A 21,336-nucleotide genomic window follows, 5' to 3' on the forward strand; every position below is an offset into this window, starting at 1 on the left:
TTGTTTTTGGCACATCATTTAATATATCCTGTTCTCCAGGGAAGTGTGTGTTTATGATTTTCTCTCATGTAAAACATATTGAATTTTGCTGTGCAAAATGTCCTATACAAATAAAATAGGGTAGCACGTGGCCCAGTGGTTAGTACTGTTGCCTTTTTGCTCATGGCAAAAACGTCCTGGGTTCAAATCCTAGGCTGTCCCGGACCATTTCTGTGTGGAGTTTGCATGTTATCCCCATGTCTGTGGTGGGTTTCCTCCAGGTGCTCCCGTTTCCTCCCACCATCAAAAAGACATGCATGTTAGGGTTAATACTCCTGCCCGTGGCCCTGAGCAAGGCAGTGGAAAGTAGAACTGGAGTTGGTCCCCGGGTGCTGCACGGCGGCTGCCCACCGCTCTTTAGCATCACGGCTAGGATGGGTTAAATGCAGAGGGTGAATTTCCCCACAGGGATGAATGAAGTATGTCTAATCTAATCTGTTATTGATGTTTTCCATGGTTTAGGTGAGAATCGCCTAAGGTACTTCCAGCTCCTTATGAATGGCAGCTATACACCCTGGACACTCCCTCTTGGTGGGGGAGAGGCCAGAGAAGTTTCCCCTCGTAGCCTGGCGGATGTTCTATTGGTAAGAGCCTCATTAATAATAATAACTTAATTTATATAGCCCTTTTCTAAAACAATGTTACCAAGTTCTTTACAAAGAAATAAAACGGGACAAGGCAAAAATAAGAGTAAGATCAAATAAGCAAGAGTACAAATAAAAACAATAAAAACAAATATCAAACATTTGTAAAAGCTTTCATAAAAAGAAAACTATTTGGCGTCCGGCTAGCATAGCGGTCTATTCCGTTGCCTACCAACAGAGAGATCACCTGTTTGAATCCCCGTGTTACCTCTGGCTTGGTCGAGCGTCCCTACAGACACAATTGGCCGTGTTTGCAGGTTGTAAGCTGGATGTGGCTATGTGTCCTGGTCGCTGCACTAGCGCCTCCTCTGGTCGGTCAGGGCATCTGTTCAGGGGGGAGGGGGAACTGGTGGGAATAGCGTGATCCTCCCACGCGCTACATCCCCCTGGCGAAACTCCTCACTGTCAGGTGAAAAGAAGCGGCTGGTGACTCCACATGTATCGGAGGAGGCATGTGGTAGTCTGCAGCCCTCCCCGGATCGGCAGAGGGGGTGGAGCAGTGACTGGGATGGCTCAGAAGAGTGGGGTAATTGGCCAGGTACAATTGGGAGAAAAAGGGGGAAAAAAGTGTTATGACAAAATTTAAAAGAAGCTAAAGACTTGGTTAGTCTTCGTTCAACAGGAAGCCAGATCACTTTGTGACAAACCAAGACCTGGGAATAACCAGCAGGGCTCAATCTGCAGATCTTAATGGTCAAAGAGGGCATATACCAAGTCAGTAAATCAGAAATATATGTAGGAACAAGACTGTTTGAGGCCTTAAAAGTGAGCAATAAAATTCTAAAATCAATTCGAAATATAACAGGGAGCCAGTGTAGGGAGGCACGCACAGGAGTGATATGGTCATGCCTCTTTGTCATGGTAATGAGCCGAGCAGCGGTGTTTTGCACCAACCTCAGACGGCGGAGGGAGCCCTTGCTGATACCAGAGTAAAGTACGTTACAGTAGTCAAGCCAAGAATAGGTGAAAACATGTACAACTTTTTGCAGATCGACAATTGCTAAAAAAAATGACCTAATTTTGGAGATTAGCTTGAGCTGGAGAAAGTATGACTGAACAACGAGTTTGATTTGGTTATCAAAACAAGAGGTTAGCATCGGATATTACCCCAAGATTCCTTGCCACCTGCTTAAGACTACCTGACAGACCACTAAGCGCAGTAGACTCAGGAAACCGTCAGGCAACATCTCTGCAGACCCATCACGCCATGGTCACAACCTCTTCCAATCCCTCCCCTCTGGTAGGCGCTACAGAGCACTGTACCCGAAAACCACCAAATATAAAAACAGTTTCTTTCTGCAGGCTCTCACTCAAATTAACACTTAACACTGTCAAATAATCCAACTATTTATATTAGGGCTGTAAATTAATATTCCAAATTCGAATATATAACCAAATTGTTAAGAAAAAAATAACAGACATTTGAGTGTGAAAATTAATATTCGTTTGTGGAAAAAAAGCAGCACTACTGCAGCTGTCTGCCTCGTGAATTCTCGCGAGGGCCTTGGTTGATGCACTGAATATGCTGCATGATGGACAGGAGTCACACAATGTCACTTTCATTAGTTGAAAATGAAATTTAGGTCAAGCTGAAATAATTCAACAACAACCGTGTGGTAAAGATGGCAAGGAGTTCACAATCCAACTCGTCCTTAGAGAGAGTGATTCACACCCCAAACAGTCTAAAAAGCCCTGTTTGGAAATACTTCAGATTTTGGTCAGAAAACGGAAAAATTGTGGAACCTATGTCGAAGAAGGTTGAATCAGTTCATCTGGATACAACATTTATTGACATACGTTTCACCACTCATCTAAGTGACCTCTTCAGTCTAAACTGACTGCAGGGGTCCCAACCGTTATAAACAATACAGTTGCATAACAACTGAAACCAACGACCAGTTTCATATGCAAATATTGGTGTGACCATTTACTACAGTTTCAACGGCAACGTGTACTATTCACAGAGGATTTGGGAATGCTTGCAATCAGAGCACTGTAAGATGGCGGCAGATGTACTCTTAAGCGCCCCCCCCGTCAGTTCAGGGATGGTCATTCCCTCTTAACACAGATGGCCTATTTGACTCCCCGTTCAAACCAACTTTCCTCCCTAACAACGATGTGCACATCCTCATCCTTGAAAGAGTGGCCACTAGCCTGTAGATGGGTGTAGTCTGTGGAGTCCTGGCCTGACGCTTTAGCTCTCCTGTGTTTTGCCATTCTCTTGGCAAGTGTCTGTTTAGTTCCCCCAATGTTACAGAACCTTGCAAAATTATTCAACCCGTTGACAGGCGTCACTGATTTCTGGATTATAAAAAATACTCTCACATCTGTTCCTGAACAGTATTCTTTTTGTGAACCCATAAGCTCTAACAGCATGTTCCCAAAGCCAAAATAAGTTCTGTTTCACTGACTTTTTGTAAATGAATTAAAAAACGAAAATATAGTGCTTGCGTACGTATTCAACCCCCACGTATCAGTACTTTGTAGAATACCCTTTTGCTGCATAACAGCCATGATTCTTTTGGGGTAAGTATGTACAAGCTTTGCACATTCTTCTGGAGTAATTTTTGCCTATTCTTGGTAGAATTTATACAGGTCTTGCAGGTTAGTGGGACAGTGACTCTGGACTGCGATTTTCAGTCTGTGCCACAGATTTTCAATGGGGTTGAGGTCCGGACTTTGACTTGGCCACTCCAAAATGTTTACCTTTTTGTTGCTGAGCCATGCCATTGTTTTAGCCTTGTGCTTAGGATCACTGTCCTATTTAAAGGTGAACCTTCTCCCAAGCTTGTTTTATGGCAGTCCTATTTAAAGGTGAACCTTCTCCCAAGCTTGTTTTATGGCAGACTGCTACGGGTTTTCTTCCAATATTTAGCTCCATCCATTCTTCCCTCAATTTGAACAAGGTTCCCAGTGCCTGCAGATGAAAAGCAACCCCATAGCATTATGCTGCTGCCGCCATGCTTCACTGTATGGAGGGTGTTTTTTAGGGTATGAGCAGTGTTAGGTTTGCTTCACAAATAACAGCTTTTGAGTTTTGGCCAAATAGTTCAACTTTCATATTGTGTGACCACAAAACGTTTACCCACATCCTAACTGGGTCTCTCTCATGCTGGTAGCAAAACTCCAAGCGTGCTTTTAGATGCATAGTTTTGAGCAACGGCTTCTTTCTTGCCACCCTCCCATACAGGCCAGATTTATGGAGAGCCCGTGATATGGTTGACTCATGCACATTTACTCGAGTTTCAGCCACTGACCTCTGCAGCTCCTTCAAAGTGTTTGCAGGATCATCTGTGGCTTTCCTCACCAGCCCACGTCTTGCTCAGACACTTAGCTTTGAGGGATGGCCTGCCCTACAAAGCATCTGGGTGGTGTGATACAGCTTCCACTTTCTGACAATGGATCCAACAGTGTTCCATGGGACAACCAAACACTTGGATATTGTTTTGTCTCCCTTTCCCGCCTTCTGCATTTTAATCACTTTGTCTCTTACGTCAGTATTATGCTCCTTTGTCTTCATTTTCTGATGGAATTCATGCCCAGCTAATGAACTTTAAACAGAGTGCTTTTTATACCCATAAACGAGACTGTTACTTGAATATCTTACAGGTGCACACTAATTATGTCCAATCGTGTTTACCTGAGGTTGTTTTTGGAATAATTTGCCATTTGTGTAAATTTAGGGCTTTCAGAGCACAAGGGTTGAATACTTATGCAAGCACTATATTTTAGTTTTTAAGTTATTAATAAAAAGTCAGCGAAACATGACTTATTTTGGCTTTGGGAACATGCTGGTAGAGCTTATGAGTTCACAAAATGAGTATCTTATAATCCAGAAATTAGTGATTGTCAAGGGGGTTGAATACTTTTCCAAGGCACTGTCCAAGTCATAGCAATCCTCCTGGCACTTAACAACGTACACTATATTGCTCTGTTTGTGCCGGGGGACCCAATCCTTGGGGTGGACCAACTTCTGGCACAGTGCGTTTTGGGGTTTGAAAGCAACTGAGACACGGTGTTTGGAAAATATGCATCTCAACCTTTCCGACACTCACGCCACATACGGAATCACCACTGGTTACACTTAGGCAGCTGTTGTCCTTCTCCTCTCTTTGATCGGCTGGTGCACTGTTTGGGCATCTTCCTGACTTCGACAGATGCCCAGTTAGGATAACCACACCTAACCAAGGCCTGTTTAATGTGGGATTTCTCTGCTTCCCCGGCTGCTGTGTCAGTGGGGACGTTGTTACAATGTCCTGATGACTCCTACTTTGTGCCCCAGTGGATGATGAGAGTCAAACCTTAAGTACTGATCAGTATGTGTTGGTTTACGGTAAACATCAACAATCAAATGTCCCCCATCACCAATTGCAATTTCACAGTCTTAAGAAGTCTAACCTGACATTTTTCACATCCTTCCTGGTGAACTTGATATGGTTGTCCACTGAGTTGTGGTCAGTGAAATGTGGTACATCCTGAGATTTAATTGTAACCCAGGAGTTGTCCACAAATCTGAATCAATGGCTAGGTGGTGTCCCTGGATAGGACAGCAGAGCCCTCTTTTCCACTTCCTCCATATACAAGTTGGCCACTCCAGGTGAGACTGGGAAACCACACTTGGGCTACATTTACACGAGTCTTGCTAAAAACGGAAAAGTTTTTCCTTTGCGTTTTGAAAAAGTTCCGCGTTCAAACGACATCGGTTTGAATACAATCTACATGCACACGGATCCGCAAAAAACGACTGAAAACGTTGTAGTATGCATGCCAGGCCAGTAAATGGTGGTTAATCTTTGTAGTAGATAGCCCTTCTGGTGGACCCCAATAACACCACGCGCCTGCGCACAAACGCTTTCTTCTCAGAGCGGTGAGTAAACAGACGATGGCGAGTGTACGCTCGAAAACACGGACGATGAAGTGGAGTTGTTACTCCGAGTGACCCTGGACTATAAAGAGTTGCTGATGGAGCGTTGATAAACTTAGCAGAAATAACAGCAGAAACACAACTCAGTGATCCACCATTGTTAACGTTGTCTTCTTCGTCGTCATCTTCTTCTGCTTCTGCTTTTTTCTTCTGGATGAATGGCGAATTGCAACCGGATGGAGCATTATCGCCACCTATTGTTGCATTAAAGACTCCTTAATTTATAACCTCTCCACCTGTCCACTATCACTGGGGAAGGTGAAGATACATCCAAGGACATCATTTCCAGCGTTCCCCGTAAAAATTGATTTCAGGTCCATGTGCACAATTCTTTTTTGTTCCAACATAGCTTTCAGTATGATTCTCTCTCTTGCATATGTTGGGCAAATAGAAAATACATGTTCCACTCTCTCTGGTTGGTGGCAGACATCACAGTTCCCAGTTTGATGTTTCCTGATGAGTTGCAATGAAGAATTTAGTCTAGTATGCCCTAATCTTAACCTGCTAATGATGTTCTGTTCTCTCCTGCTCCCCCACCCCCCCACCTCCCTCCCCAAGTCCTTTCTACTCCTACTTGCTGTTCTTACTCGTGCATGGCTATTTGACAGAAAACATAATACGCATGTGCGAAATGGAGCCGTCACCGTTTTCACAGGAACTGGTTTTGCTAGTTTACACAGCGATGCTGGAGTTGCGTTCTGAAAAGATTTCACTATGGAACCCGGTTTCAAAAGTTTGTGTTTTCAGGCCCCAAAATGCCGTTGTCGTGAGAACGAATGGCCAAAACGCTACAATACTTTCCCGTTTTATGTTGAAAACGTTGCCGTGTAAACAGCTCTTTGGTCAGTGTTAAGGGTGGTCCTATGTTAAAAGGGAACGACCATCCCTGAACTGAGGGTGGGGGGGGACTAAGAGTACATCTGTCGCCATCTTACATTGCTGTGATTGCAAACATTCCCAAATCCTCTGTGAATACTACACATGACCATTGAAACTCTACTTAATGGTCACGCCTATTTGCATATGAAACTGGTCGTTGGTTTTGGTCGTTATGCAACTGTATTGATTATAAGGATGGGGGTACCTGTAGTCAGTTGAGACTGAAGTGGTCACTTAGATTAGTGATAAAACGCATCTGTCAATAAACTTTGTATCCAGGTGAACTGATTCAACCTTTGCCGATTTTCTTACACGGATTATTGAGCATGCATAAAGACATTATGGAACCTATGGTCTATGAAGTTTTACAGTATAGGACTTTTTTTGGGGGGGGTTCTCTCTTTTTCTTCCAACTGTACTTGGCCAATTAGTCCACTCTTCGGAGCCATTCTGGTCGCTGCTGCACCCCCTCTGCTGAGCCGGGGAGGGCTGCAGACTACCACATGCTTCATCTGATACGTGTAGAGTCACCAGCCACTTCTTTTCACCTGACAGTGAAGAGTTTCGCCAGGGGGCCTTAGCACGTGGGAGGATCACGCTATTCCCCCCAGTTCCCCCCTCCTCCCTGAACAGGTGCCCCAATCGAACAGAGGAGGCGCTAGTGTAGTGACTAGGACACATACCCATATCCGGCTTCCCACCCGCAGACACGTGTCTGTAGGGACGCCCGACCAAGCCGGAGGTAACACCGGGATTCAAACCTACCCGTGTTGGTAGGCAACATAATAGACTACCATGCCACGTTGCCTGGTTATTTTTGACCGCCCATAGTTGTTCTGGTAGTTTTTAAGTTCTGGTGGTTGTTTGGGAATGTTTCAATGGTTATTTTCAGACATTTATTTTGCATTTCATGTTGTATAGGCCTTGTTACTTTTGTTAGAATAGCAATATGCATTTTTCGTTGTTTTTCAGGTAATAGTTTCACTTTTTAAATTTTGCTATTCAAGTTCAACCATGTCTCTCTGAAGTTTAAATTGTTTAGAAATAGTATTATAGTTGTTAAAATGTTAAGTTTGGTGTCAGTCGTTTCCTAACAGACATACTAACATATGCAATGCATTAATATCTCAGTTGGGTATTTATCTTGACAGAATATCGAGTTTAAAAACCGGCAGTCATTTTGACCACCTATGGCCGTTTTAGATAGGAGTGACAGCCTGGTCGTTCTAGTGTTAAGGGGGGGCTTGAGACTGGAGTGGTGGTGCCCTCACTAGGCCACTCCGCCCTCGTTTCCCTGCCAGCCGGGTGACTCTGGCTTTTGGTGCCAGTGCTGGCTGGGCAGTCGCGGGCTGTGTGACCAGGCTCATTATACCGGTAACAGCGGTCAGTCAGCCGGTGTGGGCGTTGCCTGGGTATTGGAGGCTATCTCTGAGATTGCTATGGTGGAAGCCAAACTTTGTAGACCTCTTCTAACGCTTCCTCTTCATCACCATCGGCCAACCTGATGAGTTGTCATACAGCGGGGGCCTTCTGCTGGGTAAGCCGTGTGGAGAGTACCACCTCAGCCCATTCAGCTTTACAGAGAGTTTCACTGAAAGACTGGGGCATGGCAAGGCAAACATGCTGTTGCAACCACTCCGGTGTGAGCCCCTACAGGAAAGCGTGTAGGGCCAGCTCCTCTTGGGCGGCTGCGTTGAACTGCAGGTAACTGTGTTGGGCATGTAGCTGCACATCTGCAGTGAACACACCCAGGCTGTCTCCCTCTTGGCTGCAGCGGCTGGCTAGCTGCTCCCTGCTCTGGTCAGTGAAGAGTCATTAGCTGAATTGCTTCTCCAGTGCCTTGGTCAGGGCTTGGAGGTCCCGCTGCTCTGCTGGCACTAGTTCAAGGAGCACCTGCACAGCCTGTCCCTCCAACACCAGAGCCAGGTGGCTGGCAGCTTCCCCGTTACTCCATCCGCTGTGCAATGCTGCTAATTGGACTTGTGAGAGGTATGGCTCTAGGTTCGTCATCCCACTGTACTTGGGCTGCTTGGTTGGCATTCTATGCACAGCATCCCTCCCGGTTGCTAAGGGGCGGTCGGTGGCGACGGACAGCAGGCGTTCCCCTTTTTTGGCCGTCCTGGCCTCTGTGGGGCAGTCAGTGGCAGCAGGCGCGCCCCTGTATTGGCCCTCCGGCCTCTAGGGGTCAGTGGGACCGTGGTGCACTGGAGGCACGGGCTGCAAAACTTTCATCTCTGGCGGGCTCCGTTTTCTGCCATGCTGGGTTTTCCAAGCGCTCAATGTCCCGCTCCAGTCTCTTGATCTCCCTCTCAATTCTTAAGCTCAACTCCACTTCTGACACCAGAGTGGTGAGCTGGTGTAGAAGAACGAGTTGAGAAGCGGAGATCTCTTTTTAATTGCAACTCCCATGCCCATACACCATATGACCCTGGGAGTGCTCTTTTATTTACACCAGCTAGAACAGACAATAACACGACGATGTCTCCTCCCCCCGATATCGCAGTTGGCGACATAAGTCTAAGTCATGGTCGTAAGGTCAGTCAGTCAGTAACAGTCCTCTACCCAGTCTGAGTCAAACCCCCAAGCAAACAACACACTAACTAAAACATGAACACAACATTTAAACACATAAATCATAACAATTCCAACTCACACCAACAGTCCCATGAGCCCCTGCGCTCTCCCAGCGCGGAGCCGCCAACAGTCAGAGCAACTGCCTACCCAGTTGCTACAATATATTTGAATGGGTTTGAACCTATGTGTTTTTTTAGAACAAATAATCGAATTTTTTTGGCCAATTTGACAGCCCTATTTTCTGTATACTATACTGTACTGTACATTGTACATATACTGGTATACTCTGTCATGTCCATCTACCTCAGGCATGTATGTAAGTAACCTGTTAACCTCTGTTTCAGCATCTCTGATATATCCTCTGCACCATTGCACTTTATCACCTCTTATTTTGCCTGTATAATTTAATCCTTGTGTATATATCTGAAGATTGTTGTGTTGTAGTGTTGTTATTTTTTGTTAAGTGCACTGAGAACCACGAAACTGGAGTCAAATTCCATGTATGTGCAAACCTTCATTGCCAATAAACATGATTCTGTTTCTGATTCTGAAGATTAGGACCAAAAGGGCTGATGGAATTTGGGGGACTGAACAGAATGACCTCAGACTTATCATCATTAAATTTAAAAAAATAATTTGGACATCCAGGATTTGATGTCAGAGAGGCACGTTGTGAGATTTGCTAAGGTGCTAGGATCTGTAGGTTTTAATGACATGCACATTAATAAAAAATCGGCCAGAAGAGAAATTCCTCTTCTTTTTTTTTTTTTCTTCAAATCATGACGGTCTGGCATGACGACAGGGGGATACAATTTCTTATTTTTTCTGTCTGCTTAAATTGTCTTTTGAGTAACGCAGTTAACCCCTTTATTTAATTATTGTTTCTGAATAATGTTTTTAATTTTTACAAATGAATGAGTTTGCTAATCCAAGTTGACATCCTTATCTCTAATTTTTTTCATCTGTGCAGCAGGTGGTTAAATAGGTCTGAGTAAAGAATGTTTTCCAGCCCTTTGCCTTGGAGTGGAAGTCGCTAAGCTATTGAAACATGCACTTTGAGCTGTGACTTTGAAACATGAGAGCCCCTCAACTAAAATCTGGCTAGATGCTCCTCTTTTATCCTATTTTAAATCAAATATAGATTACATCAAATTTGAAAAGGGATGATCCACTGTGGCGACCCCTAACGGGAGCAGCCAAAAGTAGTAGTAGTAGTAGTAGATAGATTACATCAAATTTATCAAACCTTTTTTGTAACCACAAGGATTTGTTTAACATGTAATATATGTCATTTTGCTGTTCGGGTAAAAAAATTATTGCTCTGTCCTGTATGCAGTGTCTTGAGTGAGCCTTTCAGAATCAGAATCATGTCTATTGGCCATGTAGGTTTACACTACATGGAATTTGACTCCGGTTTTGTTGCTCTCTCGGTGTACTTAACATTGAATAACAACACTATAACAATTTACCTCTCCTTTCAGGCATGTGAGCCAATCCGAAGGCTGTCTGAGAGCAGTGGGTCTGCTGCGGGAGGAACAGTGCCCCCCAGTAGCACCACCACTCCCCTGTCTATGGACACAGCATACTCCAGCCTAAGGCAAGACACGCCCCAATCCCAGGGCACCCCTCAGACCCCACGCCAGACAGGTACACCGTTTTCTCAAGATTCCAATTACTCCAGCAGGCATTCCACGCCTGCATACCAGCCCAGTCGGGCTGAAGGATCTGGAGGCTTTAAGTCACGAAGACATGAAGGCAAGTTCCAGGATGCCTACAACCGTAGGCCAGAGAGGCCACAGTACCGGAGTACCACCTATAGAAGTGCAACTTCTGACCAAGTTTCCTTCAAACAGCTTCAGTTGACCCCACCTGAACCTCCACCCTCTGCGTTGTGTTTTTCCTATACAGCACCTCCTCTTGCTCCAGCCAACTTTAAGTCAAACTTCTCTTACCAGGCCCCTGTTCCCCTAGCATTTCCTCCATCAGAGCCCCCCTTTCCTCATCCCATCCAGCAGGAAGGAGAGTATCTAAGACCCCCACAACCACCTCTACCAGCTGCGACTGATTTCTTGTCAGCCAAAGAGAGACCAAAGACCCCACCAATCCCTGAACTCCCACCAGAACCTGGGCCCCACCCAACCACTCCACCTCCTCAAACAGCTGAGCCCTGCCCTTCACCTGGCACCCCTACACTTGATTCAGAGCGAAATAGCCTGGATTCCCGAATTGAGATGCTCCTCAAGGAGAAAAGGACAAAGCTTCTGCCCTTCTTGGCTGAACGTGACTCGGACACTGAGGTGCGAATGGAAGGAAGTCCTATTTCATCCTCATCTTCTCAGCTATCTCCAATCCCTCCTTATACATATGGATCTCATTGTAGGCAGCCAAACTCTCCCCCATCTAGTACAGGTCTAGAGGATATAAGTCCAACCCCACTGCCAGACTCAGATGATGAAGAGTCAATCACTGGAACTGCCTCCCTGCTCAAGAGAATCAGCTCTCCTGTCCATGAGAAGATGGATACCAGTGACCTCAAAGATGGTCATTTTGGAAACCACACTCCCACCGACAAAACTGATATGGTAAGAAACTACAATATTCTGAGGTTGTTTAACATGTCCCGTCTGAGAGATCTGTATTGGAGCTGATCAAGGCTTATTTCAATTGATCGGAATTGGCTATATTAAACCCCATCAAATTGCAATCCTTTGTTTTACTGCCTTGCTCTCTGTCTACACCAGCTGTCATATATAGGTGATGTAAACGTGCACCGTCTAATTGTTATAAACTGATATTATGCACAATTTTCAGCAGCAGTTCAGATGTTTTAAAACGTTAACAACAAGCGGCTAAAACATCTGCAGTGTGGAACTTTTTTGAAATGGAAAGTGAAAGCAGCCAAACAGGCATTCGTAATGTCTGCAGTGTTTGGTGAGGCAATAGTAATCAAGCTACTTTCACCCCGACTGAGAAAAGAAATCATTTGAGAGAAGAAGTTCATAGAGGGAATACAACAAGTTCATATGTTGCTGTTTAGAGAGTCAAGTCAATTTTATTTGTATAGCCCATTATCACAAATTACAAATTTGGCTCAGTGGGCTTTATAGAAACACAACATGCTGTCCTCAGACCCTCACATTGGATAAGGAACAACTTCCTAAAACACTCTTTAACAGGAAGAAAAAATAGGAAGAAACATCAGGGAGAGCAACAGAGGAGGGCTCTCTCTCTCTCCCAAGACGGACAGACATGCAATGGATATTGTGTGTACACAATTTACAGAATACAACATTGAAAGGGGATAACAGAATTATAATGGAATTATAAAATATATGAAGACTATGATGAGGAGGATGCCAAGCAGTGTCCAGATGCCACCGGAACAGCCCAGGACCTGAGCCACGCAACCACCATCACCATATACACCAGACAGGGAGACAGACTACACATGCACTTAAGAGACTCATATCACACCATTCACATACGTGGGAGAAGAGACGAGAGGAACAAAAAAAAAAACCAAAAAAAAAACATTGGTCACACGCCTGAGTGAGAGAAGGATATAACATTGAAACAGGATAACAAAATTATATGTTAAAATTCTACGATTTCATTTAGCAGACGCTTTTATCCAAAGTGACATACATTTGAGAGTTAATACAACACAAGCAAGAATCTAGTCAGGAGACAACAACGCAAGTGCCAAGTGCTAGGTTCAAATCCAATAGGACATAGGTGTCAACAGGCAGTGCACAAAGGCAATGCATAAGGTGCATAGAAGCGATTTTTTTGTTGTTGTATTTTATTAATACCATCAGGTGTGGAGGTGTTCATGAAAGAGCTAGGAAAAGCTTTAGCTTCATCTTAAAAATGGAGAAGGCCTCAGCGGATCAAGTGGAGTTTGGTAACTTGTTCCACCACCAGGGAACTACAGAAGACAAGAGTCAGGCTAGTGACCTTAGGCCTCCGTTGTGGTGAAAGTGCCAGGCACCTTTTCATTGGCAAAACATAGTGAGTGGGACTGAGTGGGGACCTGAATGAAGGAGTTCAGGTAGGCGGGAGCCGTTTTAGTTGCTGTTTTGTAAGCGAGCGTCAAGGTTTTGAATTTTTGCAGGCAGCTGCTGGGAGCCAGTGCAGGGATATGAACAGCAAAGTGACATGCTGTTTTGGGTTGGTTGAAGACCAGACGCGTTGCCGCATTCTGGATCATTTGCAGAGGTTTGAAAGTGCATGCAGCAAGACCTGCCAGTAATGAGTTGCTGTAGTCAATGCGTGATATTACAAGAGCCTGTACCAGGAGTTGTGATACATGCTGAGACAGGTAGGGTCTAATTTTCCTGATGTTGTACAGGGCAAATCAGCACAACCGAGCAATTGAGGCCACGTGAACCTTAAAGGTTAGTTGGTCATCAATCATGACACCCAGGTTTCGGGCAGACTTTGTGGGCATGAGTTGGGTTGATCCGAGCTGGATATTGATTTGTTGTTGTATGGATGACTAGCTGGGATGACAAGGAGCTCAGTCTTAGATTGGTTAAGCTGAAGGTGGTGTTCTTTCATACATGCAGAGATATCAGCAAGGCATGACGATATCCGTGCCAAGACTGTAAGGTCATTTGATGAGAGTGATAGGAAGAGCTGGGTATCGTCAGCATAGCAGTGGTATGAGAAACCATGGGAGCAGATGATTGCACCAAGTGAGGTGGTGTATACAGAGAAGAGAAGGGGACCGAGCACTGACCCTTGAGGCACCCCTGTGGATAAGCTGTGTGGTTTGAACACTTCTCCCCTCCAAGATACTCTAAAAGATTTCCCTGAGAGGTAGGACATGAACCAGCAGGGCAGATCCTGAGATACCCAGCTCAGTGAGTGTGGCAAGGAGGATTCGGTGGTTAACCATGTCAAAGGCAACTGACAGATCTAGCAGCAATAAAGTTGAAGACTGACCAGCAGCTCTAGCCAAACGCAGTGATTCCATTACCGACAGGAGTGCAGTCTCGGTAGAGTGACTGATTCAGATCGTACAGATTGTTCTCAGAAAGGAATTCAGAGACTTGGTTAAAGACTGTGTGCGCTCAAGTATATTTGATAGGAAGGGTAAGAGTGAATCCTGTCTGTAGTTTTCAACCTGGGCTGGGTTGAGTGTAGGTTTTTTTGAGCAGCGGGGTGACCTAAGCTTGCTTAAATGCAGTGGGGAACACACCCATTGTAAGTGAGGAGTTGATGATGTTTGTGACTGCGGGGTTAAGTGTGGAGGAAATGGTTGACAGGAGGAAGTCAGTTGCTTGGGTTTTGTCGGTATGGATATTCATGTCTCCCATGACAATCAGTGGTGTGTCATCATCAGGAATGGCTGAGAATAACTTGTCTAGTTCGACTGCAAAGTCCCCCAGTTTGACACCCTGGTGGGTGGGATATGACAACCAAAAATAGCTTAATAGGAGCAGTAACTATGTTTGCATGGTATTCAAAGGAGGAGCTGTTGCTTAGTGGAGAAAGCTTAGTGAATTTCCAGTCTTTGGAAATGAGGACACCCCTACTGCCTCCATGCCCAACCGAATGGGTTGTGTGTGAGAAAGCAGAGACAACAGAGAGTGCAGCCAGTGTGGCAGTGTTTTCTGGACGTATCCAGGTTTCGGTCAGGGCTAGTACCTGAATGTCTGACAGATTAGCAAGTGCTTGGATAAATTATTTTATTTACAGCCGATTGGCAATTCCATAAGCCAAAAGTAAAGTAGGATTGAGTAGAGGAGGCCTTCCTGAGTAAATAGAGGTTCTCAGGGTTGCATTGTCTGTGACATGCGATTTTTTTCGCTAACCTTGAATGACAGGGATCTTTGATCATGGTGGGTGAGGTAGGCAACGAGAGAAAATAGTGGGAAACGGAATTACCAGTCTCCTTGCTCGGTGGACTTGCACAGGTAGACTCGAAGGTCTTTACCCAATTTGGTTTTAACATAATGCGGTCTGATGCTTCTGATGATGCTACAGCGCAGCTGTGTTTTTAAATACCAGGAAGTACCACAGTTGAACCCGCCCCTGTCTGATTTTCACAACAAAGGAAGCAATAGAGGGCGTGACCCGTGTCAGCTGACCCACCTATTGAAGCTCTGAGTGAAACTAGCAAGTGCTCAGCCCAACAAAAGAAGCAATAGAGGGTGACCTGTGTCAGCTGACCCACCTGTTGAAGCTCAGAGAGTGAAACTAGCAAGTGCTCAGCCTGACAAAGCCTGATAACGGCCTACATCCGAATCAAACTCAAGAAATTTCAAATCACTTACCAACCGACTGCACTCTCCTATGTTCAAGATCAGAGTTTGTTCTGGATATGGATTTATAAAATATATCAAAAGATAGATAAAAAGAAAATGTGATATGTAAAATGTGATTTAAACTCCTCAGAACCGTTATGCATAACATGGAGGCGCGCCGGGTATAGCGAACCAAATTGATCCCCAGTATCTCACGGAGCTGGCACCGGATGTCATTGAAGGCAGCTAGGGCACAGGCTGTATTCGCGGTGTAGTTGGGAAAGACTGAGATGACCATGTCTCAAATCTTGATCCATTGTTGGGCTCTGGCTCGCTGCAGAATATCATATGATAATGTAGTTGAGCAATTATTGGGCAAGGGCACTCACCATAACTTGGCTTCGGTTGGAGAGTGCAATGAACGCGGTCCAAGAGCGGCTCATTCTCAAGCTTAAAAGCCTCTAGCAGAGTGGAGATAGTTGCTGCAGCGGAGGAGTTGGTTGAGTCCTCGGAAATACCCACTATCCTTATATTGTTGTGCCGTGATCTTGCCTCAAGATTTATTTTCCACTCTTATCAGTTCGGCTTAAAGTTGTTCCGCTTCAACCTGGAGTGTGGCAATGTCATCAGTGTGAATTCAGGAATCAGGAACATTTATTTGTCATTTCATTTTGTGCACTTGCGTACAAGAAATGAAACGAAATATCGTTTCCCCCAGTGCACAGCAGTGCAACACATAGATAAAAACACACATCCAAACTACAAGAACACCTATATCTAAACTACAAAAAAAACTACAAAGCTACAAAAACACATATATCCAACATATCAAAAAAAAAAATTTATCGTAATTTTTATAATGTCCAATTATGTCCATAAGTCCACTACAAGTGTTACATAAAAACGTTTACTTCTATACCTTGTGATGTTTTTGAAACGATAAAATAAGATGCATTTTGCTGGGGAATAGTACACTTTTATTTCCTCTTTCTAACACTCGCAACTTGCTATCTTGGAAGAAAACAATCTGGCTGTTGGGCCAATTCATCAGTGCACTCCCTGGTTTTGCTGAGCCTGACAGTCAGGATTGGCCAAAACGTCTCATCTCTCAAATGTCAATTTATCACAAGGCAAACATTCCAAACTTGTCATTTAGGTTACGAAGCCACTCCCACACTTCGCTTACTCTGTTTAGTTGTTTAATTTCTCTAACAGGTGTTACAGCGGTTCTTTTGAAACGAATAACAGTGGGGAATAGAATGTAGTATTGCTGTAGTTCATGTCATGCGGTTACATTCACATCATCGATTAGTTTCTGAGCTATTATTTAATATGTGAACCAACAGTTATATGTTTGAAATCATGCTGCCAAATGACATGGGTCAGTTGTGTTTGATTATGTCAGTGCATATACTAAACTTTGAACTTGGATCAGCCTTCAAATGATTGTCTGCTCTTGTTTTGAATGATTAACAAGTAAATGAAATACTGCAAAAAGCTAATAGCGGATTTTAATGTCAGACTTAAAATATATGATTATCTTTTTGTTCAAGGCTTGAAAGTGAATGATGCCTGTGTTCCATATAGTCCACCAAATTGATTTTGTCTATAGTATGTCACTGCACCACATCTTAAATATGCACTTGAGAATCTGTCAAGTCTGATCCAAAGTTATTTTTCTCACCTCTGACCTAGGACCATCAGTCATCAGGAGAAGACATGGAAATCTCTGATGATGAAATGCCTGGATCACCAATCACAAGTGGAGACTGTGCTAAGGGCATTGTTGTAAACTCTGCAGTGTCTTCCATGCCCCAAACCATGCCCATCCCTCCTCCAGGATTCCCCCCCCTGCCCCCTCAGCCTGGCTTCCCTATTCCACCTCCCCACCTGCCCCCTCACTCCGCTGTCCCAGGACCCCATCCTCACCTGGCTGCCCCACCTGGAGTTCATCCCCATATGCTGCCACCTATGGGTCATTACCATACTGGCATGATGCCGATGATGCAAATTGACCTTATAAACTGCTTTCCACAGTGGGGTAGTGTCCACATGTCTTTCCAGATGCAGACCCAGATGCTGAGCCGTATGGCTCAAACTAGAGGGCCCTATCCTTATCCTTATTTCATGGGTGGTGGTTCATCTTTGCCATTTTGGGGCTCCTACCAACCCCTTTCCATGGGTGCTACACCAGCTAGCAGTGCAGGAGGACCCAGTCATCCTTGGCCTCATCCCAGCATGCCAACTTTTAACCCTGCTGTTCCTCCCCCTGGATACGAGGATAAAAAGGAGGACCCCAACAAGGCCACAGTGGATGGTGTGCTGTCAGTCGTTGTCAAAGAGCTGAAATCCATAATGAAGAAGGACCTCAACCGCAAAATGGTGGAAGGTGTGGCTTTTAGAGCCTTTGATGACTGGTGGGAGAAGAAACAATGCTCAGCCAAGGTTAGTTGTCCTCTCACCTTCCAAAGAACACCTGCACTTTCAATTAGAATCAGAATCATGTTTACTGGCCATTTAGGTTTGCACATACAAGGAATTTGACTCCGGTTTCATAGCTCTCTGTGTGTACTTAACAGTAACAACACTACAACAAAATCTTTAGATATATAGAACACAAGGATTGACTTAAACAGGTTATATAAAATTTTATTTACTGGTCACACAAACAGGTAGGGGATTACCAATGAACTCCGTGCACATTTACCACATAACACATAACTGCTTTTCTGGTAACTTCTACCACTAAAAAGGACCACTTGACAATTACATGCTCCAAGATCGACTTCACCTAGGCCGGGCAAAACAATACTTTTATACAGAGGCTTATGCCAACTAACTAGTAGGGGTGACGGACCCCCTCCCCCACCCACCCACCCACACACACACACACACACACACACACACACACACACACACACACAGACAAAACAAAATAGAGAGACCCCCACAACATGGAAACTCCCAAAAACAGCATCCCCTAACAAACAGCTACCCCTAGCGGGAGTATGGCTATATTACCATTATCCTAACTTTTATTTTATAACGATCACATTACAACACTTCTCCCCGTTTAAATTCCCAATATTCCCCAAATGTAAATGACCTTGGAAAACGATAAAAGTGGTGTCTTTAGCCTGCGTACACCTAAAACCTATACTAGTGTCTCCACAACAATTTAATAATCCAAGCACCTGAAAAGCATGACAGATTCAACATTCAGCCTAACAAAAACTGTCCAGTCACACATTCAGTCTGTCTGTAGGTTTGCAAGTGCACTGTACCCCCGGTGACCCAGCAAGCACCAATGGTGAAGGTGTTTTGGCTGGATCTGCTGTTGGGGGCATGAGAAGGGTCTGTGTGTCAGTGTGAGCCTGTCCAGTCTCTTCAGGGGACACAAGACACTCTGCCCGTGTGTCTCCCTGGCATAGTCACTGGCAGACCTGCTCCCACAGTAGTCTATCTCACCATTAGCAACTCTGTGGAAACTGTCGCTGAGCCTGTATCATGACGCTTGCACACATGGTCCTGATGTCTGCAGAAAACATGTCCTTCAGTCAGCTTAACAACATAGGAGACTGGACTGCTCTGCCTAAGAACAACCTCAGGTAACAACAGACATTGACATCCGGTTTTAACTGTCTCTCTCGTGCATGGTGATCATGTCCCTCCTTCTGCTTTTCCTGCTTTCTCTCCACTTTTGCCTTCATGTCCGGGAGCAGCAGGTCCAATCTCGACTTGGCCCTACATCCCAAATAGAATCTCTGCTGGAGTGCATGCAGTTCTAGTCTATGGCATAAGGCGGTATTTAAACAGGAAACGTGAAAGCCAAGTGCTAAGAGAGTCCCCTGTCATCTGCTTCAGGCCTTCCTTCACTGCACAGCCCGTTCAGCCAAACCATTTCAGGCTGGGTGGAAAGGAGCCATCCGAATGTGATGAATGCCATTCTGTTGCATGAACTTTCTGAACAGCTCACTGGTGAATGTTGGGCCATTATCAGTGACCAGTGTGTCAGGAAATCCATGGGCTGCAAACACTTGCCTGAGTTTGTCTATGGTTGAGTGGGCTGCGATGTTGCTCATGATGTGGGCTTCTATCCATTTAGAGTGTGCAAAGGCGGCACGGTGGCCCAGTGGTTAGCACTGTCGCCTCATAGCAAGAAGGTCCTGGGTTTGAAACTCTGTGTGGAGTTTGCATGTTCTCCCCATGTCTGCGGTGGGTTTTCTCCAGGTGCTCCGGTTTCCCCCACCATCCAGAAGATATGCATGTTAGGGTTAATACTCCTCTCTGTGCCCCTGACCGAGGCATGGCAAGATGAACTGGAGTTGGTCCCTGAGCGCTGCACGGCGGCTGCCCACTGCTTCTAGCTACACAGCTAGGATGGGTGAAATGCACAGAAATATTTCCCCACAGGGATTAATATAGTATATCAAAATCAAATATCAAATCAAAATCATCCACCATGACAAGAAACATCTGCCCCATAAAGGGGCCAGCCAAGTCCAAATGTAGCCTAGACCAGGAGTGGCCTGGCCACTCCCATGGGGGAAAAGGAGCTGGTGGTGCCATGTTCTGATTGGTCTGACACTGTGTGCATGATTTTACCTTGTCCTCCAGATCATGATCCATTCTTGGCCACCAGATGTAGGATCTTGCAAGGCTTTTCATCCAAGACACACCTGGACGAATCTCATGTACTTCCTCCACAATCTGTGAACGGCCAGGGGGAGGTACAATGACCCTTGAACCCCAAAAGATGCAGGCATCCTGCAGACTCAGTTCTGTCTTGCGTTTAGCATAAGGCCTTAGTTCCTCTCCTTTCACAACATTGGGCCAACCTTGTAAAAGGAAAGTCTTGACTTGGGACAGAACTGGGTCCCTCTCTATCCACTGCTTGATCTGGGTCGTCTTTACGGGTGTCTCTGACAGCTTCTCCAATGAAAACAGTCTCTGGTGGCACTAATGTAGAGCAGGTGTCTCAGGTAAAGGTAGCTGACTCAGCGCATCGGCATTTGCATTGTCCTTACCCACTCTGTACACTATAGTGTATTGGTAGGCTGACAGTGTGAGAGCCCAACACTGTGTCCTGGCTGAGGTTAGCGGTGGGATACATCTGGTCTCACTAAACAGGCTCATCAGGGTTTTATGGTCTGTATAAATTGTGAATCCACTTTCGTAGAGGCACTGATGAAAGCATTTGACAGCAAAAACAATAGTTAGACCTTCTTCTTCTAACTGTTAATATCCCTTCTCAGCTGCCGTCAGGGTACATGAAGCAAAACTGATAGGCTTCTCTCAACGGTCCACGATGACATGTGAGAGGACAGCCCTGACTCCGTAGGGTGAGGCGTCACATGAAAGGGTAATCTCCTTGTCTGGGTCATAGTGAACAAGCAGCTTCACTGAGTGGCGGAGGTCTTTCACTTCCTTGAAAGCTTCCTCCTGCTCTTCACCCCTCTGCCACTTAGTGTCATTGTGAAACAGCTTGTACAGTGGGGCCAAAACCTTTGAGAGGCCGTAATAATTCACTAGGCCCAAAAATGATCTGAGATCATGGATGCTCTTGGTGCTTGGGGCCTCCTTGATAGCTCTTACTTTGTCTTCCATTGGGCAGAGCCCCTCAGCTGTGATCTTGTGTCCCAGGTAGGTCACACCCGGTGCCAAGAACACACACTTTCCGCATTTCAATCGCAGCCCTGCGCGTCTGAGAGCCTCTTCAGCACCTGTTCCAATTTTGCCAGATGCTTCTCCTCCATGGCTCCTATGATCAAAATATCATCAAGATAAACTGCTACATGCAGAATCCCCTGCAACAAAGTGTCCATTGTCCTTTGGAAAATGGCCGGACTGGATGCCGCCCCAAACACCACGGGATTGTATTTGAATAATCCCTTGTGAGTGTTGATTGTGATGTACTCTTTTGAATCCTCATTGAGCAGCAACTGTTCGTAAGCATGGCTCATGTCAAGATTTATGAATAGCTTACCCCCTGACAGGGTCGCAAACAGGTCATCCACCTGTGGCA

At 45.2% G+C, this 21,336-nt stretch overlaps 1 protein-coding gene across 1 annotated transcript in view; it reads left to right on the top strand.

The window, feature by feature from the left end:
• Positions 1-21,336, top strand: part of setd1ba (SET domain containing 1B, histone lysine methyltransferase a) — a 70,594-nt gene that overhangs the window by 3,116 nt on the left and 46,142 nt on the right. The window contains exons 5-7 of the mRNA XM_056291035.1: positions 502-623; positions 10,542-11,642; positions 17,007-17,756. Coding sequence (XP_056147010.1) covers positions 502-623; positions 10,542-11,642; positions 17,007-17,756 — 1,973 coding nt within the window. The remainder of the gene's footprint in view (positions 1-501; positions 624-10,541; positions 11,643-17,006; positions 17,757-21,336) is intronic.

Source organism: Lampris incognitus, chromosome 12 (genome assembly GCF_029633865.1).
Source record: "Lampris incognitus isolate fLamInc1 chromosome 12, fLamInc1.hap2, whole genome shotgun sequence".
In the NCBI taxonomy this organism is placed as follows: Eukaryota; Metazoa; Chordata; class Actinopteri; order Lampriformes; family Lampridae; genus Lampris; species Lampris incognitus.